General features: G+C 34.3%; 1 protein-coding gene across 6 annotated transcripts in view; it reads left to right on the plus strand.

Annotated features, from left to right (window-relative positions):
• Ecpas (Ecm29 proteasome adaptor and scaffold) overlaps positions 1–20,708 on the plus strand; it is a 117,417-nt gene that overhangs the window by 65,603 nt on the left and 31,106 nt on the right. For all 6 annotated transcript variants that reach the window (XM_076845686.2, XM_076845689.2, XM_076845685.2 and 3 more), the window contains 14 exons: positions 1,061–1,146; positions 1,602–1,680; positions 3,536–3,585; positions 4,708–4,774; positions 4,867–4,989; positions 7,244–7,347; positions 9,583–9,706; positions 11,232–11,312; positions 12,408–12,633; positions 13,073–13,164; positions 15,012–15,146; positions 15,947–16,109; positions 16,441–16,613; positions 17,843–17,944. In XM_076845686.2, coding sequence (XP_076701801.1) covers positions 1,061–1,146; positions 1,602–1,680; positions 3,536–3,585; positions 4,708–4,774; positions 4,867–4,989; positions 7,244–7,347; positions 9,583–9,706; positions 11,232–11,312; positions 12,408–12,633; positions 13,073–13,164; positions 15,012–15,146; positions 15,947–16,109; positions 16,441–16,613; positions 17,843–17,944 — 1,605 coding nt within the window. The remainder of the gene's footprint in view (positions 1–1,060; positions 1,147–1,601; positions 1,681–3,535; positions 3,586–4,707; positions 4,775–4,866; positions 4,990–7,243; positions 7,348–9,582; positions 9,707–11,231; positions 11,313–12,407; positions 12,634–13,072; positions 13,165–15,011; positions 15,147–15,946; positions 16,110–16,440; positions 16,614–17,842; positions 17,945–20,708) is intronic.

Genomic DNA, 20,708 nt, shown 5'->3' on the forward strand with positions numbered 1-20,708 from the left:
TTTTATGTGTAAGAATAATCTTTCCTACAAAAAGTATGAATTTGTTTTAGCCAGCTTTTTTGCTGTTGCAACTAAAAGACCCGATGAGAACAATTGTAGAGGGAAAATTTATTTTGGGTCTCAGGGTTTCAGAAGTCTTAATCCATAGAGAGCAGTCTTCATTCCTTGGGACTCAAGATGAGGCTGAACAGAATCATGGCAGAAGTGGGGAAGAGAGAAGCAGCTCACATGATGATAAGAAAGCAGAGAGAGAGAGAGAGAGAGAGAGGAATGATAGAGAGAGACTCCTTAACTAAAGCCACACCGCCCCACTGCCTACCTCCTCCAGCCACAGCCTCCCTGCCTTCCATTATCAGTCAGTTAAACGGTATCAGGGGATTGATTCACTGATTGGATTAAGACTCTTGCAACCCAATCATTTCTCTGAACTTGTTGCGACGTCTCAAGTATGAGCTTTTGGGTATACCTTATATCTAAACCATAACAGAATTTGAGGGGTTTACATATCTTTTGTGTTGGTGTTTAGTAATGAACTTGTTGGATGCCACTCAGGACTCATCTATTTATCTTTCTTTTTTTCTCTCTTTCTCTCTTTCTCTTTCTCTTTTTCTCTTTTTCCTTTGGCATTTTAGACACCTATTTCCTGACCAAACACTTATGAAATGTTTTCTGTGAAGTTTTATTATAATTTGTTTTGAATGATGTAATTAAGAAACCTAATTCTCCCCAAATGATCTTGTCTGCTAGTGTTCCCTATGTTGTGTGGAATGGTGGGAGTGGTAACTTCTGCAGTGCGAACTCAGAATTGTTTCTTAATGGTAGACCTACATGTTTTGCAGACTTCTGAGATCAACCTCAAGTCTCTCTTTGTTTCATCACAAGCTATTAAAAGAACTTCTAATTGGCTAAGTTGATCAGCTAATAGTGTTTATATTAAGAACTGCATTAATATTGAAGAACAAGACATATAAAAGGTCTAATAGTGCATCCTGACTGTTTGAAAATAGTAAATTTTTATTTTTTTTTAATTGATGTCCTTGACTTTGTCCCTTTTACATAGGTGGTATATGATGGACTTTTTGGTACAAATACAAATTCAAAGTTAAGAACATTATCCCTGCAATTTGTACATCACATTTGTATAACGTAAGTTCTTTGATCAATCGATCGATCTATTTATCTATCTATCTATTTATTTGGGACCTGGGATTGAATTTAGGGACGCTTAATGACTGAGCCACATCCCCAGCCCTTTTTAATTTTATTTAGAATCTTAGGGCCTTGCTAAGTTGCTGGGGCTGGCTTTGATCTCACAATCTTCCTGCCACAGCCTCCTGAGATGCTGGGATTACAGGCGTGTGTCGCCATGCCTGGCTTGAACTATTTTAATTGTAAAGTTTTTAACTGCTGGAATGATCAAATGACTTAAGTGTACTTTTTTTTTAAACCCATCTTAACTAGAAAGAAATAATTTGTTTAAGAATTTTCAGATTTTAATAGATAATGTTATTTATTTCACTTGTCTCTAATTATTTTAAGTAATCATCTGAAAAGATATGCAATTCATATCTCTCTTTATGTATGTGTGTTTTTTTCAAAAGCTGTCCAGAAATCAAGATTAAGCCATTAGGTCCAATGCTTTTGAATGGCCTCACTAAACTAATCAATGAATATAAAGAGGTAAGTGACTTAACTTTGAAATTTTACATTTTATATTTTGAAGGATTTTCTATGGTAAATCTTTCTAGTTTGTTTATAGAGTTAAGATTTGCTATCTATTATTCATTGTTTCTTAACATTTTTACTTGAAGTAGTGAAATTTCAGAAACTATTACCATTTTCTGCTTTTTATTTTTTTAAAGAAATAAGTGCTAAAATTGATACAAGTCTTGAGGGTTCATACTACTTCTTTAAATAAGATATTTTTAAATTAAATTCATTTTATGCTGCTTCTGTGTACCATGCAAAAACGAAAAGGGTTAGCTTAAGTTAATTTTATGATTTATTTCCATATGGAAGTATTTGGCTTTTCTACTTTTACTAGGAAAGAGTTAATTTTTAGGGGCTGAGAGTTTATTGATTTGAAATTCTATCAAAACATGCATTCAGTAAATTTTTGATTCCTTAAGCTAAGTGGGATGAGGATACCTCAGATTACAGATTTTTGAATCTTGTTTTTCCTACTATATTCCTCTATTTCTCTTACCATCTCCACTATTTCAGGAGAATTTGCTAAAAAAAAAGGTAAGGTTTCAAGAACTCTAGTTAGCCTGTATTTCTTCAGTCTTACCTAAATATGAATGCATGTTTGCAGTAGTAGAGTGAGATCAAGATCTTGCTATTGAAAATTAGAATTGAATTTTAGTTTTGTTCTTTAGTGAATTACTTAAATTCTTAGGACCACTGTCCTTTATGAGAAAAATTCAAATAATAGTATTACCCCACTGGATTATTGTAAAGATAAAATGAGCCAACACATAAATTGTTCAGCACAGTGAAGGTATATTAAGAAATATTATTGATGGAAAACTGTTCACTTGTCATGCAGCTGTGCCTGACTTCTAGCTTTTTCTCCTACTGAAAAATCCCTGTATGGTTTTGGGTATATAATCGGATGCTTTGAAGTGGTTGGTAGAAATAAAAATGCTTTGGGGCTTTCGGAGAGAACTATGTATGTCAAAATAGTTTAGAGAGTCCAGATAAACCATGAGAGTCCAGTCCTTCTACTTCCAGGTGACATCTGCATGCCTTCCTGACATATGTATTCTTGAGTGGCTCTTCAGATGTGAAAGGGTGAATCCTAGGTTAAATGTATAAATTTCACCTTGCAGAAATTTGTTACTATTTAGAGTAATCAGCCAGACTGCTGGTTTTCATAAAATTGTGTCTGAATTTTCAGGAGGGAACTTCACCAATTTACTTGATGACTCTGACCCTCTTAATTTTCTATGGTAGAAGATATAAGAGGAAGCTCTTCATTGTAGTGCAGATTTTTAGAAAATCACACTGTAGCTTACTGCAATCCGGTGAGAGAGGGAGGATCTTACTTATATTAGTGATGAATGTTCTAATAAGTTAAGCTGTTTTCCTAGTGTGTTGAAGATGGATTTTGGTGTTTGCAGGATGCATGGTGTTGAAAATATCCTGCACTTAGCACCAGCTAAGAGAAACCTTCTATAGATGATCACTGCATTTTCCTTTTGGAATAGGTTGGGAAGGAAAGGGTTTTCTTTTTTTTTTTTCTTCTTTTTCTTTTTTTTTTTTTAAATTGTCATTTGTTTGTTTTCGTTGCCTTTTTTTTGTTTTTCCTTTTTATATTGTAATGGATGCTGGGTTTGAACTTTTTTGTTGTTGTTCAGATGCTATTATCATGTAGTTAGAGTGAGATCTAGATTTAGCAAGAAGTAAAATAATGCATGTAATTACAGCGAAAAGGTTTTGCTGTTTACTTTGTTTTGTCTGTTTTTTCTTTTCTTTTTTCTTTTTCTTTTTCTTTTCTTTCTTTCTTTCTTTTTTTTTTTTTTTTAATTTTAAGGACCCTAAACTACTGTCAATGGCATATTCAGCTGTTGGAAAACTCTCCAGGTGAGTAAACTCTTTTTCAGTGGGAGATATCCTGTTGGTAAACTGAGAAAAAACTGGCATTTAATAATGAATGCTGAATAAATTTGTTGTGATTCTGAAAGGAAATGTATTTTAATGGCCATTAGTTGTTTAGAAAACTCTTCCTTTTGTAGAAGAAAGAAGATGTAAGACATTTAAATTTACATTTGAAGATATATTACCATAAAAATGTATTCTTCCAATTGGATTTTGAACTGAATTGCATGATAATGGGTTAGAATTTTTGTCCCTTACAGTCTTTTGATTGACTTTAAGTGTTCTTATTGCTACTAACCACTAAATTCTACAATCCCTATGGTCATTTTTGTCTAGTGATTCTTTTTTTCTGTTTATATTGTTATTCTTTTTTTTTTTTTTTTTTTTAAAGAGAGAGAGAATTTTTAATATTTATTTTTTGGTGGACACAACGTCTTTATTTATATGTGGTGCTGAGGATGCCAGGAGAGTGCGCTACTGCTTGAACCACATCCCCAGCCCTATATTGTTATTCTAAATAGCCCTGTTTTCAGAGATAGATTTATTTTCTTTTCTGTATGATTCTTCATTTCAGTTCCTCCTGGTTTTATTTTCCTTCCCTATATTTCAAAGGAAGTACATAAAGATCAAGTGTCCTGCGTGGTACCATATGATGCTTTGGTTCCATGCATAGACTCTATATCTGCTACTGTAGAATAGATATTGAGCTTTGGGGTTCAGACAAAAACAACCCCAGATCCACTTATGCAGCACAGGGTTTTCACAAACCTTGTCCCTTGGCACAATCTTAACCTTTGGTTTAAAATACAATTTTGTCTTACCTCTTTTTTTCATGTTAAAATCAGAAATGTTAACTGAATGCATGGAATTTATAGAGGGACTATTTAGAAAAAAAATACATATTAATCAAGGGTTGCTTGGATTAGATAGTTGAAGAATTAAATATTTACTTGTAAAAATATTGGGTTCTTGGGGGAAGTAATCTAATTATGCTGACACTATGTTCAGAGATGAAAATGTGAGTTTAGGAAAATTTGTGTGTAGTTTTATCTTCTCTTTCATCTCATGAAATTATGATCATAATGATATCGTTATATTTTCTTACAGTCGAATGCCCCATTTATTCACTAAGGATATAGCTCTTGTGCAGCAGCTTTTTGAAGCCCTATGTAAGGTAGGGAAACAGATGGTAAGTTTATGCTTTCTGCTTAGATGCACACTTGGAAGTCAAAAGGGAGGGAAACACTATTTTTATCATCCTTACAGGAAGAGCCTGAGACACGGCTTGCCATACAAGAAGCATTATCTATGATGGTTGGGGCATATAGTTCTTTGGAAGGAGCACAGCGAACTCTGATGGAGGCACTTGTGGCTTCTTACTTAATAAAGGTAGGTCCAACTTTGTGAATGACAATGGCTGGTAGCATACACATTTTACATTAAAGAAACTTGTTTTTAAGTGGATACAAAAATTATACATATTTATTTTTGGGATATGTCACATTTCAATACATGTATATATTGTGATATTCAAATCAGGGTAAGCATTTCTGTCTTTTCAAACATCTATCTTTTCTTTGTGGTAAAAAATTAAAAATCCTTTCTTCTAGCTTTTCTGAAATATACAGTAAGTTATCATGATCTATAATCACCCTACTATGCAATAGAACACCAGAGCTCATTTCTTCTAACTGTAACTTAGCACCTGTAGACCAACCTTTCCCCATCCTCTATGTCCTCTACTTTGCCTATCTGGTAACTGCTACTCTACTTTCAACTTCTATGAGATCAGCTTTTTTAGATTTCACATATGAGCGAGATCATGTTGTATTTGAGAGAAAAGCAGAAGGAAAGAAAAACAAGGTGCTTATTCAAAAGTAGTCATCAGGAAGTAATTCAGTACCACCATCCATGTTCTTCCTTCTAGTCCTATTTTTTTCTGGCCAAAGTGGGAGTTCAAACCAGGTACAGTGGTGCACGCCTGTAATCCCAGTGGCTTGGGAAGCTGAGGCAAGAGGATGCGAGTTCAAAGCCAGCCTCAGCAAAAGTGAGGTGCTAAGCAACTCAGTGAGACCCTGTCTCTAAATAAAATACAAAATTGGGCTGGGGATGTGGCTCAGTGGCCGAATGCTCCTGAGTTCAATCCCTGGTACCCCACCTCCCCCTGCAACCAAAAAAAGTGGGAGTTCATAGGAGAATTTGGAGTATCTATAGCTATACATACACATATGTATAATGTTAATACATAGTATAAAATTAAATATTATATATCTGCTTTAGTGAGTTCTTTGTCCTCCATTTGTACCAATAGAAAGGAGACATTGGAAAAGGGAATATTGCCAAAAATTATTGCTGAGATTAATATAAAATGCTTCCAACTGAATTGAGGTTGACATAATTTAACACATTCTTGATGAGGGAATTCTGAAGATTCCAAAGGTATCTGTTTTCTGTTGAAACACAATAGGATTAAATTTTGCCCTTATGTGTGTTCAGAAATCTTACCATATAGAGTACCACTGTCAAATACTTCTGGCGTCCAATTCACATGGTTCATGGTCATATATCACAGACAGTGATTTTTAGGCTTATGTGGAAACTTATTGGAGTAGAATCTTAAAACAAGTATACAAGTATACTTGTATCATGCTTGTAGATAATGGTTTGGTTCATGCAGATCAAATCATGTGGTGGTATTACCAAGCTCAAGTTAATTTCTAAAGGCTGCATTTAAAGCATCCAAACTCTAGGCTAAATCATATAATTTAGACTAGTCTTTAATATCATTGCTCTTAAGTGTAGCTCAAGAATCACTTAACTAGCAAGAATAGCAGAATGGATGGGACAGTATGTGTTGATTAGTATCTACTTTATCTCACTTACCTTTGTGGCTACAGAAAGATCTTTGGGGACGATAGATGAGGGCAAAGCTTCAGGATCAGCAGGTGCTGAAACTGCTTTTCTGATTGAACTTTATATTCATAAATTATTAATCTAAGTTAATATATTCATGTAATTGAATCTTTGCTCTGGTGTCAGTGTTAAATTTAGAGCTAATTTGGAATGTTTCAGATATTTGCTTCAAATTTTTAGGAATTCCCAGTAATTTCTGTTGATATTTTTTACAAAACACCTGAATTTCACTTGTGTGAGAGTTAGGGAGGCAGAGATATTGCCTGGAAACTGTCACAATGACCCTGGTTCCAAGATTTGGGCTGAAAATGTGCAAGTACAGAGTAGATTCTCTAGTTATTGTTTTTGTGGATCTCTTCTGCATTACATGGCAGATGATATTATCTCCTAAAAGTACTCTTTAGGTAATGCTACTGTTCCAAAGACTTTTAAAAAACATAAAGATATTGAACAGGGTTGGTAGGGGTTGTACTTAGTATGGGTGAGGCTCTGGCTTCATTCTGGGCAACCCCTGACCTCCTCACCCCCCAAAAGAGAGCTTGAACAAATAATTTGTTTTGATTTTATTGATTTAGACACATAATTATTGAAATGTCTATTTAAATTTTGGATTGTTTACAATTAACATGATTTATCATAACTAGAATGAGATGCTGATAATTTAATTCTTTTTTTTTTTTTTTTTTTTGGTTGGTGGGTGGGTGTCTCTGTGTTTTTATGTGTCCAATAGCCTGAAGTTCAAGTTCGACAAGTGGCTGTGAAATTTGCCAGCACAGTGTTTCCCTCAGATCATATACCTTCCAGATATTTGCTCCTACTAGCTGCAGGAGATCCGTAAGTTTCAAAAGGTGTTAATTTGAATTTGTGTTCATTTTAAATGTATTTGAAAATTACCAAAATTTGTGTTGTTTAATATTTTGGCCTATGAAATTTAGAAGCAGTTTATTAAACAGTTAAAAGTACGGCCTATAGTTGTATACTGTGTATTTATAGATATTAAATTCTGTAATTGATATGACCTGTAGTCATATACTTACAATATTGAATTCTATAATTCAGTAAATAGAATTACATGTATAGATTATATGTATATTTGAATACTGTATATAGATTACATGTGTATCTGTAATAAATGATAGATAATATAGAAAACACTTATAAAAATTGTCAGATTCAGATAAAGCAAATTAAACTATATATAATATAATTATACGTCTAAAATCAGGCCCTATGAAAAGAGAAAAACGGGTTAATGCCAGTGATAGTTTATACATATTTTGATATATTAATGAAGTATTTTGTATCTAATATCCTAAAAGTTTTAAAATGAGGTATGTATACTGGGTTTTGTATTAATGAATTATAATGATTATATTTCTAGAGAGTATGATATATTTTTCGTTTGTTTAAATGTTTCTGAAATTGGGACATGCCTTTAAAAACCATATGCATATGAAATAGGGTGTGTGTGTGTGTGTGTGTGTGTGTGTGTGTTTGTGTGTATGTGTATTAAAACAACTCTTTTTTCTTTTCTTTTCTATTTTGGTACCAGAAATTGAACTCAGGGCACTTGACCCCTGAGCCAAAAAACAACTCTTTTCAAATCTATTATGTTTCTATTGTCTGTGACATTTTGAAATTCATGAAGCACTCCCAATATATTTTATAATACTAAACTATTATTACATGCAGTACTTAAAATTTTTGTGTCTTAAATGAGATTCTTGTAATGAAAGTCTCATTTTTGCTGATGAATGATTTTAAATAAAATTTTGCATCCTTTGATGATTTGAATACCCTTTTCAATAAAACGTTTATGTTCTATTTTTTAAAAATGGGAAATTCCTTGATAACAGTTTTCATTATTTGATTATTCTGGTTGGCTGAACAGAATATCTGGTATGTCCTTGATGCTCTTTCCCTATAAATTGCTCTGATTTTTTTTTTGTTTGATATGTTACCTATTATAGGAATTGACAGATCCTGACTTTGATTTCTGATCTTGGCGGCTGTTTCTCACTCATTTGCATTTAATTTGGCTAAAGTGGTTTAGGATTGTTAATCTTGGTTCTGGTGGTCTACTATTTCTCACTTTTCTACTATAGTTTCCTAGCTAGAGGCCAGAGGGTTCCAGGGCCTGGGAACTGAGGTAGTAAGTAAATCATGTTAAAGTCACTATTTATATACAATGTTAACCTTATCTATAAGGGTTGAAAATAACTTTTATTTACAAAACCAAAGCATAAGTAATTCTACAGTTTTCTTTCTTTAGTTAAAATTGTTCCAGTCAAATGAAAATCTTCTGGCAACTTGAGGCTTTATTTATTAAGTCTTTCTTTTTTTTTTTCCTTTGTAAGGTATTGTTAGGAAAACTACACTCAACTTAGAGTTGATTATATACTTAAAATGACCTTTCTGTGGTATCTGAATAAAACTTGCTGAGGTCATAGTCTAGTAGGGTGGTCTGAAATTGGTTGGGTTTTACATTTTTAAATATTGTCACTTATGAGTTATCATTATACAGAATTATAGCTGGACTGCACAGAAGTATAAAACTTAGGGGAGCATAAAGAACACTGGACAATCACTGAATTTTAACATGTTGTCGTTTATGATTTACCTCTAATAAGGATAAAGCACACACATAGATGCTTACATAATGGATTGCAAAACCTATCTTATTTATTTCTGTGAGTTAAAAATCAAAGATAGAAACCAGATGATTCTCCAAATTTTTAAAAATATTTTAATATTTATTATTTTTTAGTTATTGACGGACACAACATCTTTGTTTGTATGTGGTGCTGAGGATCGAACCCGGGCCGTATGCACGCCAGGCGAGCACGCTACCGCTTGAGCCACATCCCCAGCCCCGATTCTCCAAATTTTATGAAATTTCCAAAAACTTAACTTCTTACATTTATTGTCTATTTGTTTACATAGCCAAGAATATATTTAATACATTTGCTCAGAATTCTAGCTGCCAGATAAAATTCCTGTTTTCATTCTTCAAATGATTACTTTCTGGTTGATGCAATTTATTTTTATTCTTATTTGTCTTTTTGAAAGACGAGAAGAAGTTCATGGAGAAGCACAACGAGTATTAAGATGTCTTCCTGGTAGAAACAAAAAAGAAGGTGCTTCTAAGCAGATGCCTTCTTTCCCAGAAATGGTATATTATATCCAAGAAAAGGTAAGGTGCTTGGCTGCAGGTAATTAGCTTGAGACATGTAATGGATGAAAATTAAAAAAAAAAAAATTTAAAGTGAAAAATGTAACCACCATGGTCAACTATAGTAGTTTTTAGCAGTATTAATATTTACAATGTAGGAGGGAGTTACAAAGTGAGGAGAAAAATATAATTCTTTAATTTAATTGATCTGTTTTACCTAAAGAAAATGACTTTTAATTCCTTTCATGATTGTCAACATTTTTGACTATGTTTACATTTTTTTCCCTTGATATGATATGCTTAAAAATATATTTCCTTTTTACTTTTATTTTTTGCAGTGCAGGGGATAAGCCCAAAGGCTTGTGCATGCTAGATAAGTGCGCTATCACTGAACTGCACCCCCAGCCCCTCCTTTTTTTTTTAAGAATTTTTTTTAATATTTATTTTTTAGTTTTTGGTGGACACAACATCTTTATTTTATTTCTATGTGGTGCTGAGGATTGAACCCAGCGCCCGGCGCATGCCAGGCGAGCGTGTTAGCACTTGAGCCACATCCCCAGCTCCCCTCCTTTTAATTTCATTTATTGATTGAATGATAGTGGTGCTGGGAATTAAGCTACATCCCCAGCCCTTTTATTTTGAGATAGGATATTACTAAGTTGCCTAGACTGGCCTTGAACTTTTGTTCCTCCTGTTTTAGCCTCCTGCATAGCGGTGATTATAGACATTCCTCACTGTGCCTGGCACTCTTTTTTATTTTTTTTATTATTATTTTTGATATTTATTATTTAGTTGTTGTTGGACACAATACCTTTGTTCTGTTTATGTTTATGTGGTGTTGAGGATTGAACCCAGGGCCTTGAATGTGTTAGGCAAGCACTCTAACACTGAGCCACAACCCCAGCCCTCCTTTTAATTGTTAATAGCATTATTTAGGAATCCTTAAGAAGCAGTTCAGGTTTTTCTCACCACAATTATCCATCTGATTGTGTAAATCTCTGCTTTTGCAGGGTGTTTTCTGCTCGTGGATCTGAGTATTGCCAATAAGAATCCATACCCCTGAGTATCCCACTTTTTATATCAGTGTTTCTTTGAATATGTTGGAGGATACCTAACTGTTTTTTACCTCGACTGGTGATCCTCACTTTTTGCTAGGTGGGCACCTTGAGGGAATTGGAGATCAGTATTATTCTGTTTTTCTTAACAGTCATATTTATATCCTGAAGATGCCCTATGCTTGTGTTTTTCTCCTACATCTCCTACAGAATATAACTGGCATTCAGTGACTTTGGGTGACTGTGTCAGTAGATATCTGGAGTAGGTTTATTTTTAAATATGCCAGTAAAATATATGGGGAAAAGGCATCACATCTGCCATTTAGGGATGTGAGGGACATACACAGTCAGCTGGATTAATAGGAAAGTTTTGACTCTAAAAAGATGCAAACTTTGGACAGTAAAGTGGCTAGAAATGTTATTTTGAATTGAGGAAAGTCACATGTGCTCCATTCTTCTGTAATTGTTTGTTTTGTGTTTATTTTTATTAGGCTTCCCATCGAATGAAAACTCCAGTCAAATACATGACTGGGACTACTGTCCTTCCATTTAATCCAGCAGCATTTGGAGAGGTAGGACTTTGATATACTTCTGTTTGGCTTCCTTTATAGATTCTAAAAGGTAGCTTCACTGCCAAAATGGTATCTGTGATCTTTTTCATTATAGCTGAGCCCATATTGTAGTGTTATTGTTCTTTATCAGGAAATATATTTAAAACAAAACAAAACAAAAATCCTGAAAAAACATTATTAGGTAATTGGTATTGTTTTAATTTATGGTTATCTCAGGTTTATTTTGTTTACTTTTGTTTTCTTTGATGCTGGGGATTGAAGCCTGGGCCTCGAACACTTCAGGCAGGTGCTCCACTACAAAGCCATGTCTCTAGCCCATTGGGAGATTATTTCTGTGAAAGAACTGGATGTTCTGCATTGCTTACTATTGGGCTGTGTGGCAAGTAAAATTTTGAGTTTTAAAGCTGAGATATTGTTGAGATTGTTAGAGTATTCTAGGTTTAAAGGATGAAGAGGATTAATTTATAATATCTATTGAGGGAAATTCTATGTTTCAGATTATTGATTTGTACTAATTAAATTATAAAAAGTAATCTTGTTTAGAGTCTAGTGAAAAGAGGGGTGGGAGTGGAGCTCAGAGGTAGAGCATATATTTTAGCATGTCCAAAGCCCTGGGTTCAATCCCCAGCACTCCCAAATTGAGTTTACTCCCTGCCCCTTATGGCTTCCTGGGATTGAACTCAGTGGCACTTGAACACTGAGCAACATCTACATCCCCAGCCACATTTTTGTATTTTATTTAGAGACAGGATCTCACTGAGTTGCATAATAGCACCTTACTTTTGCTGAGGCTGGCTGTGAACTCATGATCCTCCTGCCTCATCCTTCTGAGATGCTGGGATTACAGGCTTGCATTACTGAGCTCGGCTTACATTTTAATTCCATTAAAGAAATACCTCTTGAATTTGTAAAAGCTTGATATATAAATTTTATTCTATTATAGTAATTTAGTAAACATCAGTTATGTTTTTGGCTTCTATGAGGGTTGAGAAAGCTTTATGAAACAGGGTGGAGGATTCAAAACTGGAAATTGTCACTCTGAAGAATACCCTGTCACAGTGAAGTTTATCTGGATTTCTCTCTTTCTGGTTTTAGATAGTCCTGTACTTGCGCATGTGTTTGGCTCACAGTGCAGGGGTGGTGCCTACCTCTCAGAGTTTGGCTGATATGCAAGATCATGCTCCAGCCATTGGACGCTACATACGGACTTTAATGTCAAGCAGCCAGGTGACAGCCTCATCATCATCTAATAAAAGTGGAGAAACCAACCCTGTTCAGATCTACATTGGCCTGCTTCAGCAGCTGTTAGCAGGTGTTGGAGGTAGGCAGTGGTTATGCCAAAGAAAGATGTTAAAGTACTTAAGCAAAAATCCAATTTTAAACTCAGTTAAGAATTTATAGCAAAATTATTCTCCCTCTTCACTTACATAACAAGGCATTTGTCTGTGCTTTTATTCTAAACTTACCTGATTTATCCTTGATACAGTTTTCTTTTCAGAAAGAAATGCTAACAGTAGAGTTATGTGAAGTTATGGGAATTTATGTGAAGAGCAGGGCATCCCTTTTTGATAAACAGCTAACCTGTAAATTTGCTGCATTGAATCATGTACTACATTTAGGTTGTACATTTTTTTTTGTTGTTTTTATAGACTGAGGGAATTTATATTTGAGCAATAACCTCACACTTCAGAGACATATGGTGATCCCTATATATTCATTCCTTTTCTCAAAAGTTAAAAGGGTTCTGAATTCTTCTATAGGTTTGCCGGTCATGTACTGTCTGTTGGAAGCTGTGTCAGTGTATCCGGAAAAATTGGCTACCAAGTTTGTAGACAAAACAGAATGGATAAAGGTATGTCCTGTGCATGTATACTCCTCTTTGAGTCTGGATATTTTAGACTTTTATCTCATGAATTCTTCTTCTTTTTACTAGTGTTATTCTGACCTTTTCTGCTTTTAGTTCATTTTGAAAATTACCCGTTATGAAACAATTAATAGAAAACATGTAGTAAGTACATCTCATCAACCAATCTGAGTGAGGATGGGAAATGAATTTGAGAGTCATATCAGTTAAAAAATAATTCTTTTTCTTTTTGAAAGGGTTTTTTTTTCTTTTTAAATAAGGAATGGATTTGTGTAGTTTAAATTAAAAATATATAACAGCCTACTTAACAGCCCTCCGCCCCATTTCCTCTCTTGCCTCTGGTAGTCAGACATGGGACATCACTTATTTTTGTATACATAATTTACCTATGCATTTACATACCCAAAAATGTATTTTTATTTTTTTTCCTTTATTTTACACAAAAGGTGGTATATTACTCAAATGGTTTTATGTCTTCCCTTAATAGTAAAACTTGGAGCTGTTCCTCTGTAACTGGAGAGAGCATCTCTTTATTTTAATAGCCTCATCATTTTTAATTGTATGATTTATTCTGAATCCTTACTGATGATGATTTATAGTCCTTCATTCTGCTGCCTTTATACCATTTTGCATATAAAGAAGTATGTTTTTTGGATTCTCCAGAGGTAGATTTGCTGGGTCAGAGGACACATGCTTTTGTAATTTTGATAGGTAATGCCACACCCTTAATGTGGGTGATAGCAATTTAACTCCTTCCAGCCATATATTAGAGTGTTCTTATCCTATAATCATATCAAAAGGATTACCATGTTTAGCAAATAAAAATGTAAGAATGCTCAGTTAAATTTAAATTTCAGGCAAATAATGATAAGTTTTTAAAAAAGTACAAGTATGCTTCATCTGGTTTAATATACCTTATGTGCTATGAAATGCATTTTGAAAAATATAGCTTGAATTTGATAGAAATATATAGATTATATCTTTTAAGTGTGAAAATATGAATGTAGTGTGCCAAGAAATGTGAAATTTGCATTTCTCTGGAAAATTTGATCTCATGAGACTGATTATAATTTAAAAAGGTTTTTTATTCTTTGTGAAGATTTTCTGGTTTCAAAAATGACCCTGTAGTTTTTGAGTTTTGATCTTTTAGATAAGGGATCATTGAACTATGGTCCATGGGTGATTATGGCCTGTCTCCTGTGTTTTTTAATGATCTGCAAGCTAAGAATGATTTTTATACTTTAAAGTTTGAAAAAAAAAAGTCAAAGGACAAATAACATTTCATTATGAGTGAACTGTGTTGTCCATAATGTTCCTATTTATTTGTTTTCTGTGGCAGCTTTTGTATTGCAGTGACAGAATGGAGTATTTGCAACAGTGACCATGTGACCCACAAAGCCCATTTGGTCCTTTACAGAAAACATTTGCTGACTTCTGTTTTAGATCATCTGTGTGTTTATTTACCTGTTTTGAACTTTAAAAAAATATATATTTATTTTCTAGTTGTAGTTGGACACAATATCTCCATTTTATTTTTATGTGGTACTGAGGATCGACCCAGGGTCCCGCATGCAATAGGCGAGCGCTTTACCACTGAGCCTCAATCCTAGCCCATGTTTTGAACTTTTGTATCTTTGATGAAAATGTGCCTAAGGTTTTGGTATATGTTTAATTTTCATTTTTTTTTTTAAATAATAGCTTATTATGTTCTCTTTTCCTGGATACCATGAGATTGAACATTAAAATATATCATTTATTCTTTTTAGTTTAAATGTCTGATGTTGTCAGGAGGAAGATGATTATATATCATGTACCTATTTTCCTATACTTCTCAGAGTTTGATGAATAGCAGTAAAGAAGAAATGCGTGAATTGGCAGCATTGTTTTATTCTGTGGTTGTATCAACTGTATCGGGAAATGAGTTGAAATCAATGATAGAACAACTTATAAAGACTACAAAAGACAATCATGTATGTTTTCAGTTTTGTCTTCATTTTTTTATGGCAGGTGGTAGGATTTTATTAAAGTATCTAACCTACTTTTAGTTTCTATGTTCCCATCTGTAAAATAAACTTAAAAATTCCTTGTTTTTATGATTGTAAACATTAAGTGAGATAGATAATATATTGATACAATCAGTTCAGTAAATAGATTTGAGTGCTGTGTCTGAAAAGCATGGTTTCAGTTTTCATGAAGACAGTGGTGGCTAAATACATGAGAATCCTTAGTGCTTCCTGGTACTCAGAAATGTTAGCTCCTTTTTCTTCTACTTTTCCTGTCACTTACCACTGTGCTTATGAAAAAACAAATTGCTTTCAAAAAGTTTCTTTACTACCTTGTGCTTAGAGGTTTTAACAATTAGAAATAAGATCTGCTTATTGTGTTTTGTTGGTAATAGGGAGAAGTTATTCTTGAAAATTATGATATTGCAACTACACAATGGTGGAAGCCAGAAGAAAGCATGAATACTATAGAAGCATGTTAAGGCCATCACTGTACCCAGAGTTGGAGTGTGTGTGAAATTAGTGTATCTGAAATGAGTGAATCAACACTCAGTTTAACTTCTCAGCATTCTCTGTTAGAAACTCAAGGTTTCTCTTGTTCCTTAGTTTGATTCATTGATAACTAGTGGATCCAAGTGATCATTTTACTTTTTGGTCATAAACAGTAGTTTTATCAGAGACATGAATGTAATAAATACAGTTATTTTAGTATATTCTTTCATGTGTGAGAAAGAGACAGACATATGCTATTGTGTTGTTAAATGTAGAGCCCTGAGATACAGCATGGATCCTTGCTTGCCTTGGGATTCACAGTGGGAAGATACTTGGCTAAAAAGAAGATGAGAATGGCAGAGCAGCAAGACCTGGAGACAAATGCAGATTTGCTGCCTGAGCAAGAGGAGCTCATTCAGAGCGCTACAGAAACAATAGGTCATTAACGTCTGTTCTGACTTGACTGTTGCTATTTTTGAATTAAGTTAAATTTTAATAAAGCTTTTTAATTTCTTTGTATAGTATTATACTTTAAAGGCACAGCTTCCCTACATATGACAGGGGTGGTTCTTTTATGGGAAAAAATTTAAACATTCAAAAAGTTTGCTATACCCACTTACCATTACCGAGTAAATGTTTACAAATGATCAATTAGAAGATATTGTGGATTTTGCTATCTTTCAAAAAAAATCTTTAATACAGTTCTGATTGTTTTGGATCACAAAGATAAGTACTAGACTATTTTCTCTTTTGTCAAATGTGCTTACAGGCTCATTTTTGGATAGTACATCACCCCTCTTGGCAATTGCTGCCTGTACAGCTTTGGGTGAAATTGGCAGAAATGGTCCACTCCCAATCCGCAACGAGGGATCTGGTTTTACCAAATTACATCTTATAGAAAGTTTACTAAATAGAATTCCTTCCAGTAAAGAAACAAATAAGGTAAGTCTCTTTCTATTTTCCTTCCCTTCTGGAATTCTTCCATTTATAGGTAGCTAAGTGAATAAAATTAAATTATACTGAGATACATGGCATTGTAGCTGAGGGAAGGATTTGCTCAAAGAATGATAAAGTTAATGAAGAAAGTTTACTATTTGCTTGAAAGTTAGAGGTGGTTTGTGTACAAGTGTAGTATGTGCATCACTTGACCCTCCCTGTTAGTCCATTTTAGGCCCTTAACTGTTAAAATTCAATAAAATATTAAATTCATATGGAAATCTTTGGTTATGTATGAGGAGATAATAAAATGTTAAGTTAATTTTATGATTTTGTACTTTTATAGCAGATCTAAGTCTTTACCTTCTATAATTTGGTTTTAAGAAGCCTGGTCTTGGGGCTGGGGTTGTGGCTCAGTGGCCGAGCACTTGCCTAGCATGTGTGAGACCCTGAGTTTGATTCTCAGCACCACATATAAACAAACAAATAAATAAATGTCCATCAATAACTAATAAAAATATTAAAAAGAAGTCTGGTCATTAGTAAGCAGTGTGAATAATCTGAAGGAAGAGGACATTTGTAGGTTTTTAGGTTTGGGTAGAATTTTCATAGACTTATTTGTGATCAAAATACATCACTTTTAAAGATGATTTTATGAGGAGAAAAATTAGTTTACAACAGGTTTAACAATGATAATCTTCTGGTCTAGCTTCTGTTTAAAACTTTCTGAGATAATACAGAATAGTTTTTATTAGCTATTATTAACCAATCATTACCAGCTATTTTTGAGCCCTGTGATGTGCCAGGGAATGTGCGACACACTTACCATGCATTAAAACTGAATCCTCCAAAAAGTTCAGTGCAGTAGGCATAGTAGTTCATGAGATAATATGAATGAGAGCCACAGAGAGGTCACATACCTACCTATAAAGGCTACTGAAAGAAATGGTTGAGATGTGATTTCGTCTGTGTCCCAGAACCCATATTTCTAACCCTGATGGTTTAAAGGCTTTCTTCCTCTAACACAGCTATGGATCTACTGTGGACTCAGTTTTATGTCTTTCTGCCTTTACTATCTTACAGAGATACTGTAAAATTGTATGCTTTTAGAAAAATGTAGGCATGGGTATGTTAGTTTGACAGACTGCTCTTCCTGTCATTTCATTTTGGAAACACTGTTCTGGGATAAAGCTGTTGTATACTTTGTCTAAAAGAAAAATTCTGTTTTCTTCCAGATGAAAGAACGAGCAATTCAAACATTGGGCTATTTTCCAGTTGGGGATGGGGATTTTCCTCATCAGAAACTCCTCTTGCAAGGTCTGATGGATTCTGTGGAGGTATTTATAGTACTCTCTGATTGTTAGTCAAACAAAAGGCATATTTTAGTTGAAATTTTGCATACTATGAGATTTTGTCTGTGTGTGTGTGTGTGTGTGTGTGTGTGTGTGTGACTTTTAATTAAACTTTATTCATTTATTTACCTCACACTGACTTTTGGCTGCTAGCTTTAGGCTCATCACTTTGCAGGCATAGTTCTAACTAAATCATTTACATGGGAAAGGCCTTTCCTTATAATTTCTGAGTGAAGAAGAGAGCATTAAAGGTAGAAGGGGAAACCTACTCAGTCAGCCAGCTAGCTGTGGGAAGTGGGTGCTGGTAATTCCAGTTTCTTTCAAGTGTGGTGATTTAGTTTCTGTCCATTAGATGCCCAGGGTAGTGGAATCTTTAAATAGTGAATACTAATACATTGTGGTAAGTATCTGAACATTGCCTGATCTGGCCTCTGTGTAATCTAGTACTGGTTCTTGACATTCACTCACATTTTTGTATACTGGCCTCTTTGGCCCTCTTTGCTCTAATTTTTGAAAGTGCTGTATTCATTTTCCTTCTCAAGTTATTGCTATGCTCCTTGAAAAGCCTTCCCTGACCCTTCAAGCTAGAGTAGATTCTTTAGTTATTTGTGTGATCATGACTCCCATTCTTTTTCTTCGTAGCATTCATTTATCACAGCTTCTAATTGCCTACTAGACTGAAGGAAGAGTCTGTTTTGTACTTTGTTGTAACGTAAGGACCTAGCCGTGTGATAATATTGGTAGAACCTCATAAATAGTGGTAAAACAAGTAATTATGTGAATCACAAAGGAGAGTATGATTTTGTCAGGAGGATTGAGGAGGCTTTTTGGAAGGGGGGTTGCTGCTGGCCTTTGGCGAATTTGAGGCAGGAGAGAGCAGGCTTGAGTTAGGGACTAACGCAGCTGAAAGTGAAAGCCAGTATTAAAATTCAGGCTTTTGGGTTGTTTTGTTTCCGGGACTGGGGATTGAACCTAGGGTATCTCTGAGCCACACCCCCAGCCTTTTTAATAGTTTTTATTTTGAGACAGGATCTCAATAATATACCTAATCTGGACTTGAATTTGGGATCCTCTTGCCTCAGCCTCCGGAGTAGCTGGGGTTACAGACTACCATTGTGCCTGGCCCATACAGTATTTTTAAAGTGAATTTTATCTGCATCAGGTTCTTTCTGGATGCCAGAGACATTGTAGCCACTTGGAGAGAAACTGATGATGTCTGATTTTTCATCTTTTCCCCTATAAAATCTGTTCTAGTTTTGTTTGAACAAATGAAAGCTTCTTTGGATGCCTTTCATTTGATGCCATTATTTTAAGAGTTTAGAAATACAAAATATATGAAAAACTAGAAGCGTGGGGAAATTAAAGAATGAACGAAAAAACATAAATCAGAGAAGCAGAATATCTTGATAATCAACTAAGATAAAGTTTGAACTTTTTTTTGTGTATTTTAACTTTTTATTGTGGGAAGATTTTAAACAAAAGTAATATCATTATATAGTGAACTCCCACACGCTTGCTTTATTTTAATCTATTAACCCTCTTTATTTCTGGAATGTTCAAATTAAAAGCAGGATCTTGTATCATTCATAAATGTAGTTATGGGACTTTTTGTTTTCGATGCCAACTGTATCATTCACAATAGAAAATATGTAACACTAGCACATAAAATAAATCCCTAGTAAAGATCCTGTGTTGAAATACCTTTTCTTAGTTTGAAGTTGCCAAGAGAAGCTTTTGGCCAGCAAAGCTGCAGGGCAAAAGCCTTTAAATTCATTTTCCTTCAACTAGGAAGCTTGTGGTGTGTAACACTTGATGCCTCATCACTACTAGAGCTTTTTGTTGATGAAGCCTAGGAATGGCTAGCCTAGGGATGTTGTTTGTATTCTTTGTGGAGTCACTATGCTTATGCCCCTCATAGGCTGTCTGTTCTTTCCCTTCTTATTTCTCCTATTCTTAGACTTCTTCCAAGTCACAGTAAACAGAACAATGCCAGAGGGAACCAAGACAGGTCCAACTCCATGTTGTATCAGTGACTCATACTTGTGAAGTGTGTTAAAATTTCTAAATCAGATTTTTAAACAATTGAATACATACTAGGAGAATTTTTAATGCTTTACATTTGAAGCAATTTCAGACTTAACACTGAAGTTATAAGAATAGTGTGAAGGACTTCTGTTTATCTTTTATCTAGATTTGCTAAATTTGAACATTTTACACTTGGTTTATCATTCTTTTTTTTGAATTATTTGATAATAAGAGTATGAAGAGTTAATAAGTTTAAATAATTGCTAGTTAATTATAATAGCTACTATTTATTGTACAGTTATTGTAGTCAGGCATACTGTATAATAGAAACTTTATGTACAGTAACCTCATATAGTCCTTATGGCCTGATGAGGTAAGTAATAGTATTATGTTGAAGCTCAGGAAAGTTTAGATAAAGGGTATGTAGCTGGTGAGATAACTATAAGTTGTATTGAAGTCAGTGTGGCTTCAAAGCCAGTGGACAGGACACCCTGTCCTCCTAGGTGAACTATATCCTGCATACAAAGATTAAAAAATCACTGCTTAGACATTTTTTGCTGAAGGTGAGGAGTGTAGCATGGACCTGGAAAAAGGTCTTCAAGTCATTCTCCACCCCTCATTCTACCTTGCTTTATAATCACTGAGTTAAGCCTGGCAAAAGAGTGAAAACAAAGCATGCAGAGAAACAAAGGATTAAGCAGCTTTTTTTTATAACAATGGATGT

The sequence above is a fragment of the Callospermophilus lateralis genome, chromosome 2 (assembly GCF_048772815.1).
Source record: "Callospermophilus lateralis isolate mCalLat2 chromosome 2, mCalLat2.hap1, whole genome shotgun sequence".
Classification (NCBI taxonomy): domain Eukaryota; kingdom Metazoa; phylum Chordata; class Mammalia; order Rodentia; family Sciuridae; genus Callospermophilus; species Callospermophilus lateralis.